The following is a 20,934-nucleotide window of genomic DNA, read 5'->3' as shown; positions in this document are numbered from 1 at the left end:
TGCTGAATCGGCACCCAACGCTCTTTTCCCAAGGAAACCCAATACTCCAGGCCACTGAGACCAATCCCAAGAATGCTAAACACTCTGCAATACATATTCTTACAGTTTTGTGGGTTCTCGGCATGGTAGTGTGATATAAACAGTTGCAGGTTCCAACATGAAGCTATTAAATCTCGAAACTCTCTCAGGGCCGCTGCCCTTCTTGTTTATCATGAAAGAAGAGAAGGCAACTTGCTTTGATTGCCACACTCGCAACTCTTTTAATCTTCCTAATACCACCGCTGAGCGTGGTTGTGGCAAAACTTCCTGTCAAGCTGAATTGATTTCAGTCTGTCTGAAATGGCTTATAGGCCACCATTAGATGTAGGAGGAATGTAATTCCAATGAATGACATGGATTATTAACTTCAGAGAGATTATGTGCCTGTGGATAACCCATCAACACCAAATGAAACGCTGTACCAAATACCACTATCACTGTTGGCAGAGGGGAGAAAAAACGTCATCAGCCAAAATGTGAAAGTCTGTCAAAAGCTTATGATGGCTTTCATGAAGAATTTACATCAAATCAGTGTTTTTATTAATTAAAACATAAAAATGTAAACAGTTAATATACAGAATACACATCTGATTAGGTTCAAGTGTTCAACACATTTGACAAACATTTACCACTGAAGATACAAGACCACTTATGAATGTCGACAAATATTTCTTGAGATGAATTTCAGCAAGCAGTAGACACTTGTTTAAACTTCATCTCGTTTAATAAGAGAAGTGTGTATGTGCCTGTATTCACCCTTTTCACATATTTGTCTTTAGGAACAGTGCCATCTGCTGTTACAGAGGTAGAGGGGAGGGACCACACACACTCACTCACTCACACACACCAAGAGTGATCCTCACTACAACTCACTGCAATGCAGCACAATGAACACCTGCGCGTTGCTCATCTCAGCAGCAACGCCATTCGTCTTTAGGACCAGTGGAGCCAAGTTTATGTCACTTGTTTCTGGACAAATCAGACTCCAAATATGAAGCCAATTACGCATTGGTTTGGACTGCAAAATCTCACATGATTGTTGAGCTGTGAGATCACACATCAGGACTAATTCATGAACATTCAACAGATGAAATGTGATGTTGACAGGGACCTCATACTGTCCATCAAAACAAAACAAAAAAGATTTAAAGTGGAGATCTGTGATATATATATACATTATTTTTTAGAATCAACATACTGTTATTACATCCATTTGTATTATAAAAACACTACAAAAGTCACATTTAGCGTGGTCACACCTGTCCAATTGACCCTTCCCAAGTCCTACCCCTTTCCGCTGTATGCTCTTATAACAATTGAGCAAGTTTGGAACCCGGCAGAACCTCGGGTTCCTGTTGGGTTATACATGTACTTTGTTAGGCTATGCTACGTCTGTTCAAAGGTAATATCACTATGTAAGTCACATTACATTGGTGTCACGATCTTCACAGACTTGATTTTGGCAGCCCCTGTGGAAAAAAGCGGTAGTATTTACGAGCACCGGAGTCCCTTTAAAAAAACTCTAATTTTACTGCAGCAGGGTCCGACAGTCTGCCCCAGGCCGTCCTGGTTCTGGTTCTCCCGTGCCTCCCTTCCCTCCAGCGGGCCCAGCAATACAGCCTGGGTCTCCAGCAGCGTGGTGAAGCTCGGCTCCTGGCTGGAGTAGCGCAGAGCTCTGCCGGGCATGGAGCTCCTCCAACTGGAGTTCCGACAGCAGGTCACTGCCGGAGGCCCCGCTGGAGTTCTGAGTTTCTGGTGAACCTGCATGATTTCGTCTGCTTTTGTTCCTTTTTTGTAATATTATCTGCTTCATGCCGCCCCAAAGTATTTTTCTTTTTATCAAGTTTGCCCGACCTAGCAACAGTAACTAGGGGAGGTGGGACTTAGGATCGGTCAATTGCCAGTGCCGGTTCTATCTACTTCATCTGCTCCATTGATCGCATTTTCACAGCCAGTTAAAACAACTTCACCAATGCAACATTCTCCATTATGCTGGGTTCTAGGAGGGAGCCTGCAAATTGCGAAATCTGATCTGAGATCTGCAAAAACTTACAAACACTCTCGTGAGACTCGCTGCCTGACAACCTATCCTAACTTCAACCATTCGAGGTCAATGCCTAACCTTAATCATTCGAGGTCAATGCTTAACCTTAACCATTTAAACTCAATGCCTAACCATAACCAATCGAGGTCAATGCCTAACCTCAACAATCGTGCGGGAGTTTCCCCAGCATGCTGGCTCCCTTCTACTACCATTATGCTGTAGCTCAAACGTGCGGGATGTTACAGATTGCAGCTTTACAGGAAAACTGGAATACTTGCAGCGTTGGCGGCTGATGTAATAAAACTCTGTCACCAGAACCGCACCCCGGAGGCTTGAAATGATCATTGCAGCAGCTGCTTTGGTGATGAGCCACTGAATCTAGTCCTCTTTTGGTAAGTCGTATTTACAGCGCGTGTAGCTTTGGAAGGTGCAAAAATAACAAGGCTCACCAATTGCATACAAATGTCTCTTCTCATTTAAAATCCTCTTTGCACCTCTACTGTAAGTGCTTTAATGCCACCATATTATGTTGACCCCATTTGAATGAATGGGGCCTATGTGCTACTTCTCCTCTAAATCTCCACTGTTTTAATCTACAGGTCCTGAAAAAAAGACAAAGAAATATACCTTGTCTGTATAATTGTTAAAATAAATGAGTTAGTCCGAATGCCTTGAGGATGCAACATGGTGCATCTCTATCCATCAGTGCTTTGAGGTGAGAGTTAGGGTGGAGGAAACGCGGAAGATCTGAGGCAGCATGTTGCTCAGCTGGTAGAACATCTCCTCTGAGATACTCTGTCAATACAAAAGAGACACACAAAGACACAGCCAGGATTAGTGAGCAGCAAGGGATGGAGATTTGTGCAGCACCAATGTGAAAAACAACACCTCTTGTACACATTGAAACCTTTTTAAAAATACATCTGGACTGTTTGTGTACAGCCAAGTGTTAACAGCTCCTGCGGTGTCCTTTAGTTCAACATCACAGGGTCTTTTTTTCCCCCCTGAGGGAACAGTAGTCAAGACGCTGAAATGATGTGAGCTCCGGCAGCTGTGACTTTAACAGGGGAACATACTGTGTCACTCTAAGCATCGCCACCCGTCAAATAAGAATGTTAAGTATTAATCTTTAAGCATTCACGCATCATTCATCCGCACGCAAACACGGAGCGTATATTTAGCCAACGCGTCTCTTTGAGGCACAGAAAACAATGTTGTTTCAGAGGTGCTATTTTGAATGGTGTCTGAGCATGTAGCTGACGGGAAGCCAATACAGTCGGAGTCCTTTGATGCCGCTGGTTTTATCGTCTTAACCTGTCAACATTAGATCGTGCTATAAGCTCTGCTGCCTTCCTGACAAACCACAAAAGCTGTAGGCATACAACATCCAGATAAGCCCGAAATAAAATAACAGTTAAGCTTCATCCAGCGCTGAAGTCACAACTACTCGGAAATATGACAGAAAACCTGATGTTTTTCCTTTTCCTTTGACATAAGGTAAGACCTGAAGTTCAATATTACGCCTCAATGCTACCCCCAGCTACACGTTAATCCAATCGCTTATCACACAGCTAAATGGATGAGTCTCTGAGCTTTCTTTCATCACAGTAGTGTAAACACTGGTCGAGAACCTAAAGCTCTATAATCTCTGATTTATGGCGTGCTTTTCAAATAGTCTCGCTTCACTGCCTGCGTTCAAAGCTATGTACAGCAAGGCCATGTGTGATGTTGTGTACATGCAAGGCCTCAAGTATACATTTCTGTTGAATTAACAGAGAGATTTGTAGGCAAGCAATTACTCAAAAAATAATAATTGTTCATCGCCTCAGCTAAATAGTTGCAAAACCAAAAATATAGGTATTACACTCTGCTGTCACCTTTGGCACTAGAAACTGGACTGTGCGTGATATTCCTCCGTCCCATGAGGCCATCTCCATCATGAAGCCTGCAAATAAAAAAAGCAAATGTTCAGTGTGGGGCTGTCAAAGTTAACGCGATAATAATGTGTTATCCCAAATTCATTTAAACGCCACGAGCCTCCCCTTTACAGACAAGCCCACTTCATGATAATCACATGCACAGCTAGCCTTCAGGGCGGTGCCGCATCGTCCTATCTGAGTTTGTGTCTCTTAGTTACAACATATTACATTTTTCATCAGCTGTTCATTATGTAAAATGTACAACACTGTCAGTGGACACGCTGGTAAGTCTATCTCTTCAAAGAGTGAGTTCAGCTAAAAAAAAAACAATCTCTTGCTCTTTGACTGTGAGGGAATGAAAACAAGACCTCATGTTTTTAAAAAAAAGGCTGTAGGCTTGGGGTTGACAGATCTCTGCTATCAAACGTCAGCTGGAATTACTGCACATCATCACAAGTCATGCTGTTTACATTTGGATAGTCATTTATGAAAATATATGCCAATATACAGCAGAATGGGGAATATACAAGGGGCAATGTAACTTGCTCTTTTAACAGTGTCGATGTGTGTCGGGGTATCATAATTGCTCAAATAATAATTCCTTGACTAAAAATAATTTCATCTTACCTTTGACACATTTGAATACCAGCTCTGCTCTCTTAAGACACCACGGTATGGTCATCTCCTGCAGAGAGAGAAGAGAAATGAGAATAAAAATCCAAAAAGTTAACAGTTAAATTTGTGATACGTTACATACCTACCTAGTCTTCCACAGGTGTGCAAATTAGATACTGTATATATTACATATTGACAAGGTCAAACACAAAGTCTCCTGTCAGGCAACTGTATCTACACACCAAATGTGCCCCTTTAGTTTTACTAGTGCAGTGCCCGTTCAGGGCACGTGCCCGTCCAGAACGGGCCAATTGCTTGGTCCTCAGAAGTTCTGCTTGCAGCGTTGTTGAGAACCGTGGTATGGCTTAACGGTTCTCAAGGTATACAAAGGACAGTCAGTCATACATACATACATACATACATACATACATACACAGACAGACAGACAGACAGAGATTCCTTAATTTATAGTTAGATGATGCTGCTGCTACAGCGTCACCTAATAGCCAAATGGCACCAAATGTGTCACGGTCACTCAGACATCATATCTACACGTGTCCACCAAATGTGGTCGCAATAGCACAAAGCGTTCAGGAGATATGACATTTTTTGATAATATAAGCTCTGCCCACAGCATTTGAGGTAACTTTGAGGGCCAGCTAGAGGAAAACTGTATGGGACATCAACAATCTAAAAAAGTAACCGTTTCTGGCTTGGTCTAAAGATGTTCTGTACCACATTTGGTGACGATTGCTCAAAATTTGTAGGAGGAGCAGCAAAAAAATCTGATTTGAACACAATTCAAAATGGCGGAAAATCAGTCTAGAAGCAAATGGGCGTGGGTTAGGGTTAGGGTTATATGGATAGATTCGTTTGGACCAAGCTCCAATCGAAGAGAGCCCGGGTTTTGAAGCAGAATTTCGTAGCGGCCAACTGGTGGAATTACAACTTCTGTGTCTGTCAATTGATGCCATTGGGCCCAAAAGACTTGTTCCTAGACTTACATTGGGAAAGAAAAGTCTGTAATGGTAAGTCAACTTCCCAGTATGAGCACAGGAATCGCCCTTATTTAAATCATTAGGTCCTAAAAGTTGTAAAATGCACTAATAGCCGGATCCAGAGTTATTTCCTTTCCTCCGTTCATGTGAATGAGACCCAGACCGAGGCTGGAGCGAGGGCTGGGAGGCGGAGTTAAAGGAAACGCTACTGAGCATGCTCTTTGGGCCCAATGGATGCGGAAGATCGCCAGATGATCTGGGTACTTCATCACTCGGCAGTCGGGCCATTTTGGCTTCATACGCCACTGAGCAACTCTCATAGGAATGAACGGTAGCCCGCCTCCAACGCTGTCTCCAGTTCTCTTTATAACACATCTATGGTTTGGACCCACAGGATCCAGGAAAAGTAGAAACATTTTGTTTCTGAGAGTTACAGTTCATAAGTTACAGGAAAAAACGTAAAATGAATTTGCTATAGCGCCAGCATTTACTCAAATTGCACCACATTTGACACTGCACTCCCTTGGGTCCCCAGCAATACACCCACCAAGTGTGAAGTAGATCGGAGGAGCGGTTCTCGAGATATGCAAAGGACATACAGAAAGACAGATAGACAAAGATTCCTCGCTTTATTAGAAGAAGTGTGTTTGCTTCCAGGCTGCTGGCTGCACACAGTCTGACCTCAGCACGAACTCATCTCTACAGTCAACCTTTGCTCACAGCATCAGCTAGGTTGAGTCTCTGCCACACACACACACACACACACACACACACACACACACACACACACACACACACACACACACACACACACACACACACACACACACACACACACACACACACACACACACACACACACACACACACACACACACACACACACACACACACACACACACACACACACACACACACACACACACACACACACACACACACACACACACACACACACACAGCCTTTCTCCCACTAACAAATGTGTCGCACCCATTTCAAATCAACTAACTGAATCCATGAAGTGGTGTCATCGAGGCCCATGTTTAGACACGTGTGAACTGCGTCACCCACTAACCGGTCTGCCCTCGAGATAAAACTGCACAGGCTTGAGCAATGGGTCTTTGACGCGTAAACAATAGGATGGTATACTTAAAGAGTTTTTTGCAATTGAGACAAGAAGATGCATTTCTTACAACCAGAAAAATGGACATAACGGTTGTCAAATTGCATAAGTGTCACTGTCTGGAAACTGGCACTATAAATTGGTTAGCAGAGTTTTCAATTTCTTCTCTGTATTATAGTGTAATTAAACAATTCTTCTGGGTTCCTTTGTCATCAGTCTTAAATGCTCAGGCGGAAAAAAGAAAAACATCCAAAAATAAGAATAAGAGGCGCAGCCCTGTTGTGTTTTGATTGCAGCCTACAGTTCATCAAACAGACAAACTATGGCAGTTGTTTTCAAAGGCAAAACACAAGAATAGGGCTTGTACAAACAGGCAAACATCTCCATGAAACGGCAAACAAGACTGAGAGGAAGATGACAGACGGAAGGTTTTGATGTGGAACCAGAAGCCATCACTTAAAGTTCCTCTGGTTCCTGAGGCTTCAAAAGCTACAAGTCTTTGGTTATGGAAACAAAGACTCCTGATTAGACATGAGAAGAAAAAATTGGGCCGGGCATGTTGTGGCTCGAGTACACTCCAGACAGAGGCTTGATGAGAATTTACTTTCCATCTTATGGGATTCTCAGTTTATTATGTTTTAATTTTTGTTCAGTTGAAGAACTATGAAGGAGCTGCTCTTCAGGTTGAAAGAAAATCCCTTTTCTTTTAATATCCAGCAGACCAAATAATAAAAAAAAGATTTTCCAATTTCCAGATATAAAAGAAAAAATCCATCTTATTATGATGGGAGATTTGGCTAAACTCAGTTCATCAGTCACTGAAAGCTCCCCCTGTAACTCTACTCTACTGTGTGAGAGGACAGAGTGCTGCTGCACATACACTCTGAGGTACTAAGTAAACACAAGAGTTCACGACTCTCTGCTTTGCCCTCCTGAGTTTAAACCTGGGAAATGTTAAATTGTAGGCTGAATTCACAGACAGTGCCTGACAAGCCAGACCACAGCTGAGGATGCAGCGCATAAACAAGCAGTGGCAGAATGAAAGGGAAGAAACTGTGAATATGCCATCAGTTAGGGACACGGAAACTTGTGTAGCCAGCAGGTTTTCGTCCCCGTGTAGTATCTACCACAAACAATCCCACACTATTTGGGATTATCACAGAGGTACAAGACCAAAGCAGATAGAAGATTATGCTGAGACGGTTAATGATGAAGGTTCAAGAGCTGAATCTACCAAGCTGAGGTGTCGTTGAGCAACAGTGACTCCATATCAGCGTCTGGGGTGATGTTCTGTAGCCGAAAGTAACCCCTGAACTCTTGGGAGTTCACCAACCTCAGCATTGAACTGTGCTTGGTTTGCATTCATACTACTACCACTTGGAGTGGCAAAAGTTACTACTTACTTTTAGTTTATTTCAACTGACGTTTTGAAGCCTCGAGTTCGGCATTTTGCCCGTCGCCACCTTGGTTTTTTGCAACCAGAAGTGACACGAGAGGCTGGAGCTGAAGTACAGCTGAACGCTGTGATAGCAACCTGTCAATCACAAGGTAGCCGCTCCCTAAAGCATCCCCTGCTTTATGGTCTATTTTACTCTAAATGGGACCATAATTTACTAAATGAACATCATGCTGTTTTGAAGAAGACTTGAAACTAGCGATTGAGACCATAAACTCATGTTTACTGAGGTAATAAATCGTTTGAAAAATAGGGTCACTTTCTCACAGACTTCTATACAATCAGATTTATTTTCACAACCAGAGGAGTCGCCCCCTGCTGGCTGTTAGAAAGAATGCTTGTTTAAGGCACTTCAGCATTGGCTTCACTTTTCAGACCTGGAGGTTGCTGAAGAACTGACTCACTGTATGTTTGTTGGTCCTACAAACTTAAACAATGTTTGAACAAACATGGGGGTGAGAGGATAACTGAATTTTCAATGGGTTTAATTATTCCCTTGAAGCATCACATTAATACATTATTATAACCCTTATGAAGTGTGTGAGTGTGTGTGGAGTCTGGTGGACAAAGAACGTGCATATTACAACATCATCCATACAAGCCAGTGTTCACAGTGCTCTCAGCGACTCTTACCTCCGACATGTCGTGGACCAGCAGCAGAGGGACTGTGACGGTGGTGACGTCATGTGTGCAGCAGACCTTCAGGATGTTTCTCAAGCCCATGATGGCCGGGTCCCGGGCCGTGATGTTCCCTGAACGCACGTTGTCGTCCACACACAGGTGGAAGACAACATGGACCTCTGACAGGTTGGAGTGCCGCGAGATGTAAAACTCACCTTGAGAGAGACGCAGCAGGTACAGAGTGCGATATTGAGAAAACGGTATGCAGAACTACTGTGGTCGAAAAATAATACTGATGAACAATGTGGGATAAATCAACGAATCAGTGATTCTTTACTCTCTTAATCTGAATAGGAGTCAGTGTACAACAAATATCGATATCCATTACCTGGTAAGATGTTGGATGGATTTCTTTCGAGATTTTTGCTCTTATCGTCACCTCCATTCCTCAGAATCTCTGTAAGGATAAACATTGAAAAAATACAATGAAAATCAGTATGTAAAAACAGCTCAGACTTTCCCTGAAAGGTTTGTAACCTAGAAAGAATGTTTCTATATACAGCTCTACTCCACGAACCACTCAACCGATGCTGTGATAAGGATCTGGACACAGTTTTTCCGTCAATACGGTGGCAGTAATGTAAAGTGTCTTCGACTTCCTGACTATAAAATCCCCCACTCATACTGACGGCATGTCGCTGACATTCTCCAACTCTGTGAAATCTTTTGCAGTGTAATGTTTCTGTACTGAAAAGCTTGAATTTTACTCTCATGTAAGAGATATAGGTGTTATTTCTTGTCTTGCTAAACATCAAACCAGGTAAATTAGAGCTTAACTTCCACCTCAGTATATTCTGTATGCTGAGAGGAACATAGGCAAAACAAACCACTCTTAAGATCCTACAACCACTTACGTATCTTGTAGCTTTGTGTCTCTGTGGCACTGCTAAACAAGGCTGTGATCAACAATATTAGTTTAAGTGGCAATCTCAAAGTTTTTCATATAATCAAATGTCCGTTAAGTCACTATCTATTGAGCCTATGGCCCACTGATGAAAGTATTGCAATATTTATATATATTTGCAGTATTACAAACTGGTTGTCTGTGGCAACATTCCCAGAAAAAAAATATTCTAAATATATCATACACTTCAACTGATATCGATTTTTTTCTTTAGGTGGCTAAAATACGTTTCTCTACTGCTCCCGTCTACAGCCGCTTTACCACGCCATCAGACAGCTCTTTCTGACAGGGAACTGAAGCCGTTATATCGCTCTCTTCAAAGCCACCAGACTCCATTCGCAAAAATAATAATTTGACCTCGCAGACAACTTAAAAAAATCTGAACTAACCCTTTCAGTTATTTCCAAAGCACAGCTAACTTTGACTCAGCTAGTGCTGCCGTTCACATTATTCATAACCTTATTGATTAGCTTACTTTGATAACCTACGTCACTGCTTTTTGCTCACGGCTGAGTGGATTTTTCCATTTGAAAAAAATGGAAATGAAACACCTTTAAGAATTGACACTTAAAGCACTTTGTATTGCATTGTTGGCTGTATTTTCTGGTGAAATGGATGAGATTCGTGGAAGCCTCAGTCTCACCAGTCTTGCTTTTCTCTTTCTAATCCTCTTTGAATGCTCTGTCTACATTATAGCTGTAATGGAGCAGCTAAAAGTCTAACCAGGCTGTTCTTTCTGCTTGCTGCTCCGCTGGGCTCTGGCATAGAGCACCACCTGCTGCACCTCGTCCAGCTGCGCCTCCAGACAGGGAAAGTGGAAGTCTGTACACTCCTTTGCCACAGTTGCAAAGTCTGAGGGTCAACACAGAACAGGACAGGGATGAAATGATGCATGAAGTTAAAGTTATATATAATTTACAATATCCAGCCAAAGCTCTTCTGTGTTACTATGTCTCCATACTGTACTCCAACTGAAGGTGAATGGAGTGCCTAGTCTTTAAACAAATCCTTTAAAGATGACTTTCACTCCTCTTTAAATGATTTATAGTGTTATTCTCACAGTAAAAGTGAGAGATAATCAGAGGGAGTTGTGAGTAGGACCAAAACAATTTTTACATTCAATGGTGCAAAAACATAAAGCACTGCTAGAATTATTGTGGAAAATGTAAACATGTTGACCAACCAGCAAGAGACGGTCAAATGCAAACTCTCATCTTTCTACAAAACAATAACAATGTTGGCCTAGTGACAACATCTCTATGAAGACAAATATGTCCCCTGACCTCTCTTGATGCCGCTGTAGGAGTTGACCCTGTTGTCGACCAACAACACCAGACCACAGAGTGAGGAGGAGTAGAGTGAAAGGGCCGTCTGCAGCCGCCTGAGCTTTGCTCCGCCGCTGCCGTGCCGCCGGTGTTTACAGAAGTCCAGCACGTCTGCCCGGACCAGCCGCAGGTTGTGCATCGTCTTCAGTTGTGCTCCTGATCACACATAGACATTTTTGTAACGCATTAACGCAACTTGCGTTTTTTAGGTTGTGGTGGGCTCAATTTTAAAGCTGGAGTGAAGATACTGGCATCATATGAAACTAGAAAAACCTGAGGAATCCATTGGTACCAATGGGGTATGTATGGATATGTCATACTTAAGCATCGCAAAGGAGGAGTCCCTTGACCTGAAAATGGGTTCTACGGGTACCCCTGAGTCTCCCCTTTACAGACATGCCCACTTTATGACAATCACATGCAGCTTTGAGCAAGTCATAGTGAAGTCAGCACACTGACACACTGACAGCTGTTGTTGCCTGTTGGGCTTGAGTTTGCCATGTTATGATTTGTTATGCTAAATGCAGTACCTGTGAGGGTTTCTGGACAATATTTGTCATTGTTTTGTGTTAATTGATTTCCAATAATAAAAATATATATACATTTGCATAAAGCAAGCATATTGGTCCACTCCAATGTTGAAAAGAGTATTAAATAGTTAACAAATCCACATTTTTGTACATTTTGAACAGATAAAAAATGTGTAATTAATTTGCTATCAATCTCAGTTAACTATGGACAATCATGCGATTAATCGCAATTAAATATTTGAATCGATTGACAGCCCTTATATATACATATACATACACAGATACACATATATACAGTACGTATATATTACATACATATACACCGATCAGCCATAACATTAGGACAGCACGGGCACCCTGACCGGTCTGCGGCTACGGAGCCCCATACGCAACAAACTGCGATGCACTGTGTGTTCTGACCCCTTTCTATTGGAACCAGCATTAACTTTTACAGCAATTTGAGCTACAGTAGCTCTTCTATTGGATCGGACAACACGGGCCAGCCTTCGTTCCCCACGTGCATCAATGAGTCGCCGGTACTCCGGTTTTCCTTCCTTGGACCACTGCAGACTGGGAACATCCCACAAGAGCTGCAGTTTTGGAGATGCTTTGACCCAGTCATCTAGCCATCACAATTTGGCCCTCATCAAAGTCGCTCACATTCTTACGCTTGCCCATTTTTTCTGCTTCCAACACAAAGTTCAAAATGTTCACTTGCTGTCTAATATATCCCCCCCACTGCCAGGTGCCATTGTAACGAGATAATCAATGTTATTCACTTGACCTGTCAGTGGTCTTAATGTTATGGCTGATCGGTGCATATACAAACACACATATATATTTTTCTCTCTTTCTTTTTATATATAAAATAAATACACAATATACAGATACTCACATTAATCAGAAAATAGTATACATCGTACAGTAGTTTATAACTGCTTTCCATAAATATTTAGACTTATACTACCAAAAGTCAAATGCAATAGAAGTGTTTTATGAACATGGTTACTAAAGTTACACCTGTCACGCACCTAAGTGTATAGTAAAGCTCTCCTCCAGCTGAGGCTGCTCCTCAAACATCCTGGCTCCAGAATCTGCCTGCTCCGACAGCTGGCTGGGCTGCACCTTAATCTCCTCACTGGAAATCAATCATACAAACATATCAATCAGTAAAGGTATCTATCCAAAATAGTACATCTGGGTTGTAGGCTCAGAAACTGACAAAACCTGAAAAATCGACAAGGAAGGGCAGACATTACATTTTTATATTTTCTAAAATTATATTTATACTGCCCGGAAAAAGACATTATTGGACAGATAAGGCACTTTTCACATGTTTTTGAAAGAAAAACCCACCCATTCAGCAGCAGTTTTTAGTGTCTACTTATTGGACAATAAACCAAGAAATAATGTAGTACAAGTTGGTTATGTCTCAGTTATGAGGATTAAATGTTTAGTTTCAGCACTTCATTTACAAAAACAATATCAAGGGAATCACAAATCCAACCTGAATTCCTTTACGGGTAACAGCTTTAAAAGTGCCGATGTAGAAGTATTAAGTTCCACCAACACATAACAAGATAATGATATTCATCCTTAAGAAAAAACTGATGCAGGGTCAGCACATTGTCTGAGAAGCTCTTAGCATACAGGTCCTGGTGGTATCTGTGTTTTGATGGAATATCCAATATATGCAGAGGAGTGTAGGACCTGAATTTAAACCATTACTCTGCAGGACCACATTACTGCTAACCACTATTAGATTTTTTCCGCTTCTTATCCAAAGATGCCAGTCATAACCGATGCTGCAAAGCTGAGCATCAGTCAAACTAAGATGAGTTTTTGACCTCTCGTAATCACTTCATTTCTATGTAAATGGGTCTGTACTTCAAAGGGCCAGCAGACACGCTGTGTTTTGGATTAGAACTGCTGCAGAAGTGCAGCTGTTGAGATCCTGTTAGTTAAGGGTCAGTTTGACCTCTGGTCAAGATTTAGTGAGACGTTTACAGGAGCACAATTCACATGAGAGATATTTAACCTCCTCCACTCCTTGAGGGCGCCGCCGCCCTCGGCTGACTTTACTTTTTTCAGTTTTCAGGTTTTTTTTTCAGAGCTAGAGTGAAGGTACTGGTATCATATGAAACTGGAAAACCTAAGGAATCCCCTGGTACATGCTATTATTTCATATTCTTCCAGGTATCGCTATCGGTATCAGGACTGAAAAAGTTGGATTGGTGCATCCCTAGTGGAAATGGTTAAAGCATTTTATTTTGTTAGTTTCATGCCATTTTAACAAGTTCCTCTGATCATTTAGATCCCTCTTTGAATCACCCTATTATATCAATGTAAGTTTTAAGGTTTAATATTTACTTCCATGCTAAGTCACCGTAAAAATAAACTTCAGCTGACCTTAAATCAACCAACCGATGTCACACTGTCAGTGAATAAAGATCATGAAGTGCTGTTTTCTTGCTGCCTTTTGACAATGCCACTCCAAGCTGCCACATCGGCATATTGCATTCACCTGTGTCTGAACTGCAGCTTTCCTCTTCAAACAAGAGTAAGGAACCTAGCTCCAGAGACCCGACTCCAGCATTCATTATCTTGGATCAACTATTGCTTTACCCCAAGATTTGAAAGTGCAAAGTTAGACGTGAAAGAGCCTGTTCAGCTGCATATGGGTGTAAAGTAAGCCTACAGATATCAGATGTGGATACACAAACAAAGCTCATGCTTCAGTATTCACACATATACAACATGTTATCATGAGTCTGTTGTCTCACATACAAACTAACTCACTTAATCTGGCTGCTGTTGTTGGATTTCTGCAGGTCCTGGTGAAGACTGATGACCCACTCCTGATACTCGTGCTTTTGAATGCCAGAAACTTGCTTCAGCTCGCTGGCCCACTTGTTCTCCAACACCTGCTCAAAGAAGACAAAGTCAAACATTAAGGAACTTTAATATGACAACAACATATTTAGACTGAGCAGGCTAGGGCAAATCTGAATTTGTAAATGGAAAATCCACTGACTGAATCCCCTGAAATGTCTGTGGTGAAATTATAACTTTGTACTGGGATCAAGGTGCACCTGCTTTTAACACTGCTACAGAGCACCCTAACTTATTTTTTTTACCTGCTGTGCATCAAAGTGTTGAGAGGCAACTGCATTTACATCCTGGTCACTCAGAGTATTCCCCAGCTCATGCATCACTTTGTCCATTTCAGCGGCTTGCCTGCCAGACAGAAACATATTCAATGATTTGATTAGACTGCAAAAGTATTCACCCCCCTTGGTGTTTTTAATATTTTGTTGCATTACAACCTGAAATTTAAATGGATTTTTTCTTGGAATTTTATGTAATGGATCTACATAAAATAGTCAAATTTATGAAGTGAAATGAATGCAACAAAATAGACTATCACATGGACTTTTCCAGATTTGACAACATAAACATTCTAAATGGGCCCTTTGTATTTCCTGTTGCAATGTTTGTTAATGCAGTAGCTGACAGGAAGTAAACGTGGCCCAAGGCTATTGCCCTAGCAACAGAATGGCAATGAAAAGGTCTACATTCATGACAGGTGACTGAAATATTGTTCCAACACAAATTGAGAAAACCATAGGTTGGATGGCTTCAGAAAAAGAAAGACAATACCTGATTTGCCGTAACAGGAATAATAAGGCAAAAGGATTTTCTGTTTAGCGAATAAAGCTTTGAAGCTGCAAACTATTCGGTACAGCCCTACAAGTTACAGTAGAGGAGAAGTGGCAGAGCGTGCATATTTTTTACATCACAATTCATAGTTAATCTGGAAGTAAAGAACAGTTTTTGAGGTGCGCATTGCAAGTTTTCAAATGATTAATACATGTACTTTGAATGTAAATAAGGTGCCAGAGTGCATAAAAAAGCATCAAAATAGAGCTCCAAGGATCCCCCCGGACCCTCCTACAGAGATCCAGGTAAGCCCCACTGTTTATGTCATGTTTACTTGTTAGATAGAGTGGAAGGATGTGCTTAGAATTGTATAATCAGTCTGATCAATACACTCACGTACCAGCACTGCCACTTATGTTTAGCCTACATTGGGCCTGCTAACGGAAATCAAATGCCCGCCCACGGATTTTCTGAACTTGAACCGGACCAGAACTAAAACGCAATAATGTATAATTTCTTATTATCTTGGTCCAAATGAACCAAACTATTTAGGGTGTGAAAGCACGCTAAGAATACAGAAGTTGAGTACAGCTTTAGCCATGCACGTGAATTTACAAAGAAAGTGACAGCTGCACTTCTGAAGCAGTTCTAATCCAAAACACAACGTGTCTGCTGGCCCTTTGAAGTACAGACCCATTTGCATAGAAATGAAGTGATTACAAGAGGTCAAAAACTCAGTATGTGCAGGAAATCCAATCCAATAATCCGTAATACCAACCTCTCTTGTAGCTTCTTAATCTCCATGTCTCGCTCACTGATGAGCTCGGAGATGCTAACAAAGTAGTTGTGCTCCAGGTTGAGGAGGGTATCTGAGGCAGGGGAGTGGATGAGCTCATGGTAAACATCGGCAAAGTCCTCATCCCAACTGGGCTCCTCCGGCCGAGCATGCTCCAGCGTAGTCTGAAGCAGGGACAGAGGAAAGAAAATAATTTTAAAATGGTAATTGCAACCCAACTACTCTATGTTGCATGGCTGCTCCACTATGTGAAACTAAAACTGTCATTGTGGGTCACAGGAAGACAAAAGAGGAATGCCAAATGAGATGTCAACACATTTTGAATGTTTTGCTCGGTTTAATAATCCAGGACAGTTGAATACCACCTCCATAATTAGTAAAGCAACAGGACAGTATTAGAATCTGGAACAACCTCTATTTATACAGGCTCAGGGATCTTCAGGCCACGAACATGATGGACACTGGAAAACTTCCATGTGTATTTCTGTGTGACTGCAGTAAAATGCAAACGGGTAGCCAATCCTAAATGCCTGAGTGTAGTGGGCCAGAGGGGCTTCACAACACGACCTGAGGCAGCCCTTGTCTTTTTATAAACACCTGCTGAGCAAGTGACAGCAGCGTTTAGACTCATTTATAACTGTTGCGTACACACAAAACGGGGCCTGAAAGAGGCGTACGCCACTTCCAACGCAAAAGTTGTGATCTATAAAAACAAACTTGACTTGATCATAAAATTACCTAAAAAGCAATACAGAATGACTGAGAGCCTTACTGCATTATATTCCATTATATTTTTGTGAATATTTTGAATTGGCATCTGATGCCTGAATTTTGCGTTTTCTTTAACATAAATAAAGACATTGCCGTCATAACTTGATGCCAAAAAGGCAGAAATTGGTGCATAAAAATTCACCAGATTGCAGGAAATTAAGGACCCCTGTTTACCGGGCACATTCTCATTGAGGGCTGAGCCCCCCTAAAGGTCTGATCCTAGAATCGCCTCTGAATGAGACCCATGATCTTTGAAGTATAAATCCAAATGATCTTATTGCTCTTCTTTAAAAATGAAATAGGAGACGTTCACTATCAAAAATATGTATGTGAGAAGACCATTCTTGATTTAATTAGAAAACCACAAAGTCCACTTCTGTGTGTCACTAGACCTGTTTTGTATTGATCAATAATATAAAAGTGATGACCCTGCTCTCAAATATGTGTAACCCGTCGCCACATGATGAATCTCTAGGAAGAAATGCATCAAAGTGTAACCAAGTGCAATGGAGAGGCATTAAACGTAGTACGCAGGCATATGTAATGAGATTTTTTTTTCTCATGAATAATCAATTTGAAGATGCACTGCACTACTTTGGTTTAAATTACTGTAATGATCCATGACTGCCCTGAAGTTAGCGGGAGCATTCGAGGACACTTTCCAAACACTGCTGTGATACTACAGAAACATGGAGTAGCCTCGTGGATATACGATCAGGGTGCGTTGCGCAGCCAATGTCTGAAATTAACACCTGCCCAAAATAAAACAACATTCATCCACATTAATAATAGACATTGTTCACAGAAATATCTTCCTTGAGTGTTTTAGCAATTTGTGTATAGAATCAAATATAATCGGTATGGACTTCACACTTGGTGGATGTATTGCTGGGGACCCGAGGGAATACAGTGTTAAATGTGGTGCAATTTGGCCAAATGGTGACGTTTTCATAATCAACTTTACGTTATGGCCTGTAATTTTTGAACCATAAGTCTCAGAAATAAAATTGTGACTTGTGAATGTTGTCCAAATCAGATTTTTTGCTACTCCTCCTACAAATTTTGGGCAATCGTCACCTAATTTGGTACAGAACATCTCTGGACCAAACCGGAAAAAGTAACTTTTTTGGATTGTTGATGCTCCATACAGTTTTGCTATAGCTGGCCTTCAAAGTTAGCTCAAATGCTGAAATTAAATTACAAAAAACGTCATATCTCCTTAACGCTTTCTGCTATTGCGACCACATTTGTGTTGTGTGATGTCTAAGAGTGACCATGACAAATTTTGTGCCAGATGGCGCTGTGGCAACATCATCTAACTATAGAGAAAGTATTCTATGTCTGTCTGTGTATGTATATATGACTGCCCTTTGCATATCTCAAGTACCGTTCATCCAATCAACTTCACACTTAGCGGAAGCAGCCATACCGCGGTTCTCAACAACGCTGCAAGTGGAACTTCCAGGGGCCAATTAATCGGCCCGTTCCGGACGGGCACGCGCTCGGAACGGGCACTGCACTAGTGAAGATAAATACAAATAAATCTAAAAATCATGACAGTAAATCTGTCAACAGCCACCCATGATACTATAGATACTGATATGAGAGCTTGTGGTAAAAGCAACTATTCGTTTTAGGCATAATAACATACTGAAATGTGTTTATCACCTCCACATAAGACCTGGTCCATGCGTTGGTGAGCTGGTTCACATCTACATCTCCCGTTGTGAGTCTCTGCAGGGCCAGCTCTGCCTCTCTGTCATAATCCAGGATGGTCTCCCCCTCGACGAAGTTGGAAAGGGAGGTTTTTAGCTCTGCAGGAAGAGGTGCACACACACAGCAAAAAAATCAGTCATTTAAAAAAGGCTTTCATTTCTATGCAAGCCAAGTAGTACGGTGCAAAAATCAATGAGCTTGATCTATTCCATTTTGACATTGACAATACATTCTCTTTCCCAGGAAGACATGTAGAGAGATATAAATAAACACAATCTGATCTGTCCAACTGTGTAGACTGATATTATTATTTTTTATTTTTTCTGAAAAGCTTGTGTTTAGGCGATAGTTTATGGCTGCAGTAAGGGTCGGGGTGATGGCTGCAGTTAGGGGTCTGCAAATCCCTCTTAAGAAAGTGGAGCAAGGATTGCCCCAGATATGAAAATGTAAAAGAAACATATGAATTTCATTTGACAAAGTCACCTCCACCTGCGAGCAGGATAACACAGCAAATAAAAATAGTTCTGCGACTGGTCCTTGAATCGATTTGTCTCACCATTTTCTATGTAGCAGGGTATTTTATGCAGCAGCATCAGGCGTCCATGAAGGTCACAGATGTTCTCTTGAACAGGAAACTGCAGAGGCACTTTGAGGACACAGTTGTGTCTCCCTGCCCTGAACTCAAACACAAAGTCCTTCTCAGCAGTACTGCTCGCTTTGCCTTTGCTCTTCTTCATGGCTGCGGCTGAAAAATAGAAGGAAACAGTAAAATTAATGAAAGTAATATAACAGGGTGGGGAAATAATCACCTGTCACAGCAGAGAAAACAGCATTCCCCATATAATACAAGCAACATACTGAGGCCACGACATCGTCATTGACACCTTATTACTAATAATTATAATAATAATAATAATAATCATTTTATTTGTAGAGCACTTTTCAAGCCCAAAGCACAAAGTGCTTTCAAAGGAAATTTACATCATAAGACAGCAGAACACAATGAAACATAAATAATTAAAAAATAATAATAATAACAATTAAAAAAATTAAAATAAAAAAACAATAGAATGGGAAAGTAAAGAAACAAGCATATAAATATTCATACAATTACATATGCACATACATACACATCAGCACATTCTTATTATTATAGCACATTAAACTGTAACTAGCAGAGGACACATGTTTAGTAGCTAATCATCAGTGTGAAGTGTCAGCTGTTATTGTACATGTAGCTCCATGCTAGCTAGCAGTGTAGCGTAACGTTTAGGTACGAAGCTAAACACAATAACAGAGAGACAGTCTGTGGTGGACGTGTCTAGCTGAGCATTGCTGTTTGCTGTGTTTTGGTGAACATACAAGTCTTGTAAGCAGCAGGTTTACCTGAGAATGAATGGATGTGATGTTTCCTGTGTGTCCAGCTACAGAGACGCTGCTGCTGTGTTTGGTCCAGTCAGCTGACTGCTCCACCATGTGTGTCGGTGTGACCGGAAACGCACTTTCGCGACATGAAGCTCAGCTATAGTTTGCTTATTTTTTTTCAATTTTGCATCACAATTGCTATGGTATGTGTCTGAAGGCTTAATATTCGTCAAATCGTATATATTGTATATGGGTTGTTCTCTTTATAAAGCACCACGAATCTAATGATGAGCGTTTTATCCTTTAGACACTACCGCCCCCTGCTGGGCACACATCATACTACCAGGGCCGTCTATGATGGTCAAAGAGGAATCAAGATACTCTTACACAATGCATTTTTGTTATGACATAATTACTGTGGAACTATATGAAAATAGTTGTGGAGGTGGGACCAGTGACCCCAATGTAAATAATGCATTATAGTATAATATTATATACTAGATAGATAGATAGATAGATAGATAGATAGAGAGATAGAGAGATAGATAGATAGATAGATAGATAGAGAGATAGAGAGATAGATAGATAGAGAGAGAGAGAGGTAGAGAGGTAGAGAGAGAGAGAGAGAGAGAGAGAGAGATAAATAGATAGAGAGATATAGATGGATAGATAGATAGATAGATATATAGATAGAGAGAGAGGGTGAGAGAGGTAGAGAGAGAGAGAGTGAGAGAGGTAGAGAGATAGATAGATAGATAGATAGATAGATAGATAGATAGATAGATAGATAGATAGATAGATAGATAGATAAACAGATAAACAGATAGGTAGATAGATAGATAGATAGGTAGATAGATAGATATATAGATAGATAGATAGGTAGATAGATAGATAAACAGATAGGTAGATAGATAGATAGATAGATAGATAGATAGATAAACAGATAGGTAGATAGATAGATAGATAGATAGATAGATAGATAGATAGATAG

The 20,934-nt window shown here is 41.1% G+C and overlaps 1 protein-coding gene across 1 annotated transcript; it reads right to left on the bottom strand.

The window, feature by feature from the left end:
- Positions 1 to 573: 573 nt before the first annotated feature.
- Positions 574 to 20,218, bottom strand: ferry3 (FERRY endosomal RAB5 effector complex subunit 3). The gene is made up of 14 exons (XM_074631938.1): positions 19,965 to 20,218; positions 19,135 to 19,323; positions 18,531 to 18,676; positions 16,074 to 16,255; positions 14,773 to 14,872; positions 14,435 to 14,559; positions 12,667 to 12,773; positions 11,064 to 11,261; positions 10,504 to 10,632; positions 9,205 to 9,273; positions 8,829 to 9,031; positions 4,630 to 4,687; positions 3,961 to 4,028; positions 574 to 2,878 (listed from the first exon to the last, which is right to left on the bottom strand). The coding sequence occupies exons 2-14, from the start codon at positions 19,313 to 19,315 to the stop codon at positions 2,786 to 2,788; spliced, it is 1,659 nt and encodes a 552-aa protein (XP_074488039.1). The 5' UTR covers positions 19,316 to 19,323; positions 19,965 to 20,218; the 3' UTR covers positions 574 to 2,785.
- Between the last annotated feature and the right edge of the window lie 716 nt (positions 20,219 to 20,934).

Source organism: Sebastes fasciatus, chromosome 4 (genome assembly GCF_043250625.1).
Source record: "Sebastes fasciatus isolate fSebFas1 chromosome 4, fSebFas1.pri, whole genome shotgun sequence".
Classification (NCBI taxonomy): Eukaryota; Metazoa; Chordata; class Actinopteri; order Perciformes; family Sebastidae; genus Sebastes; species Sebastes fasciatus.
This window is presented reverse-complemented; position numbering and strand designations above follow the sequence as displayed.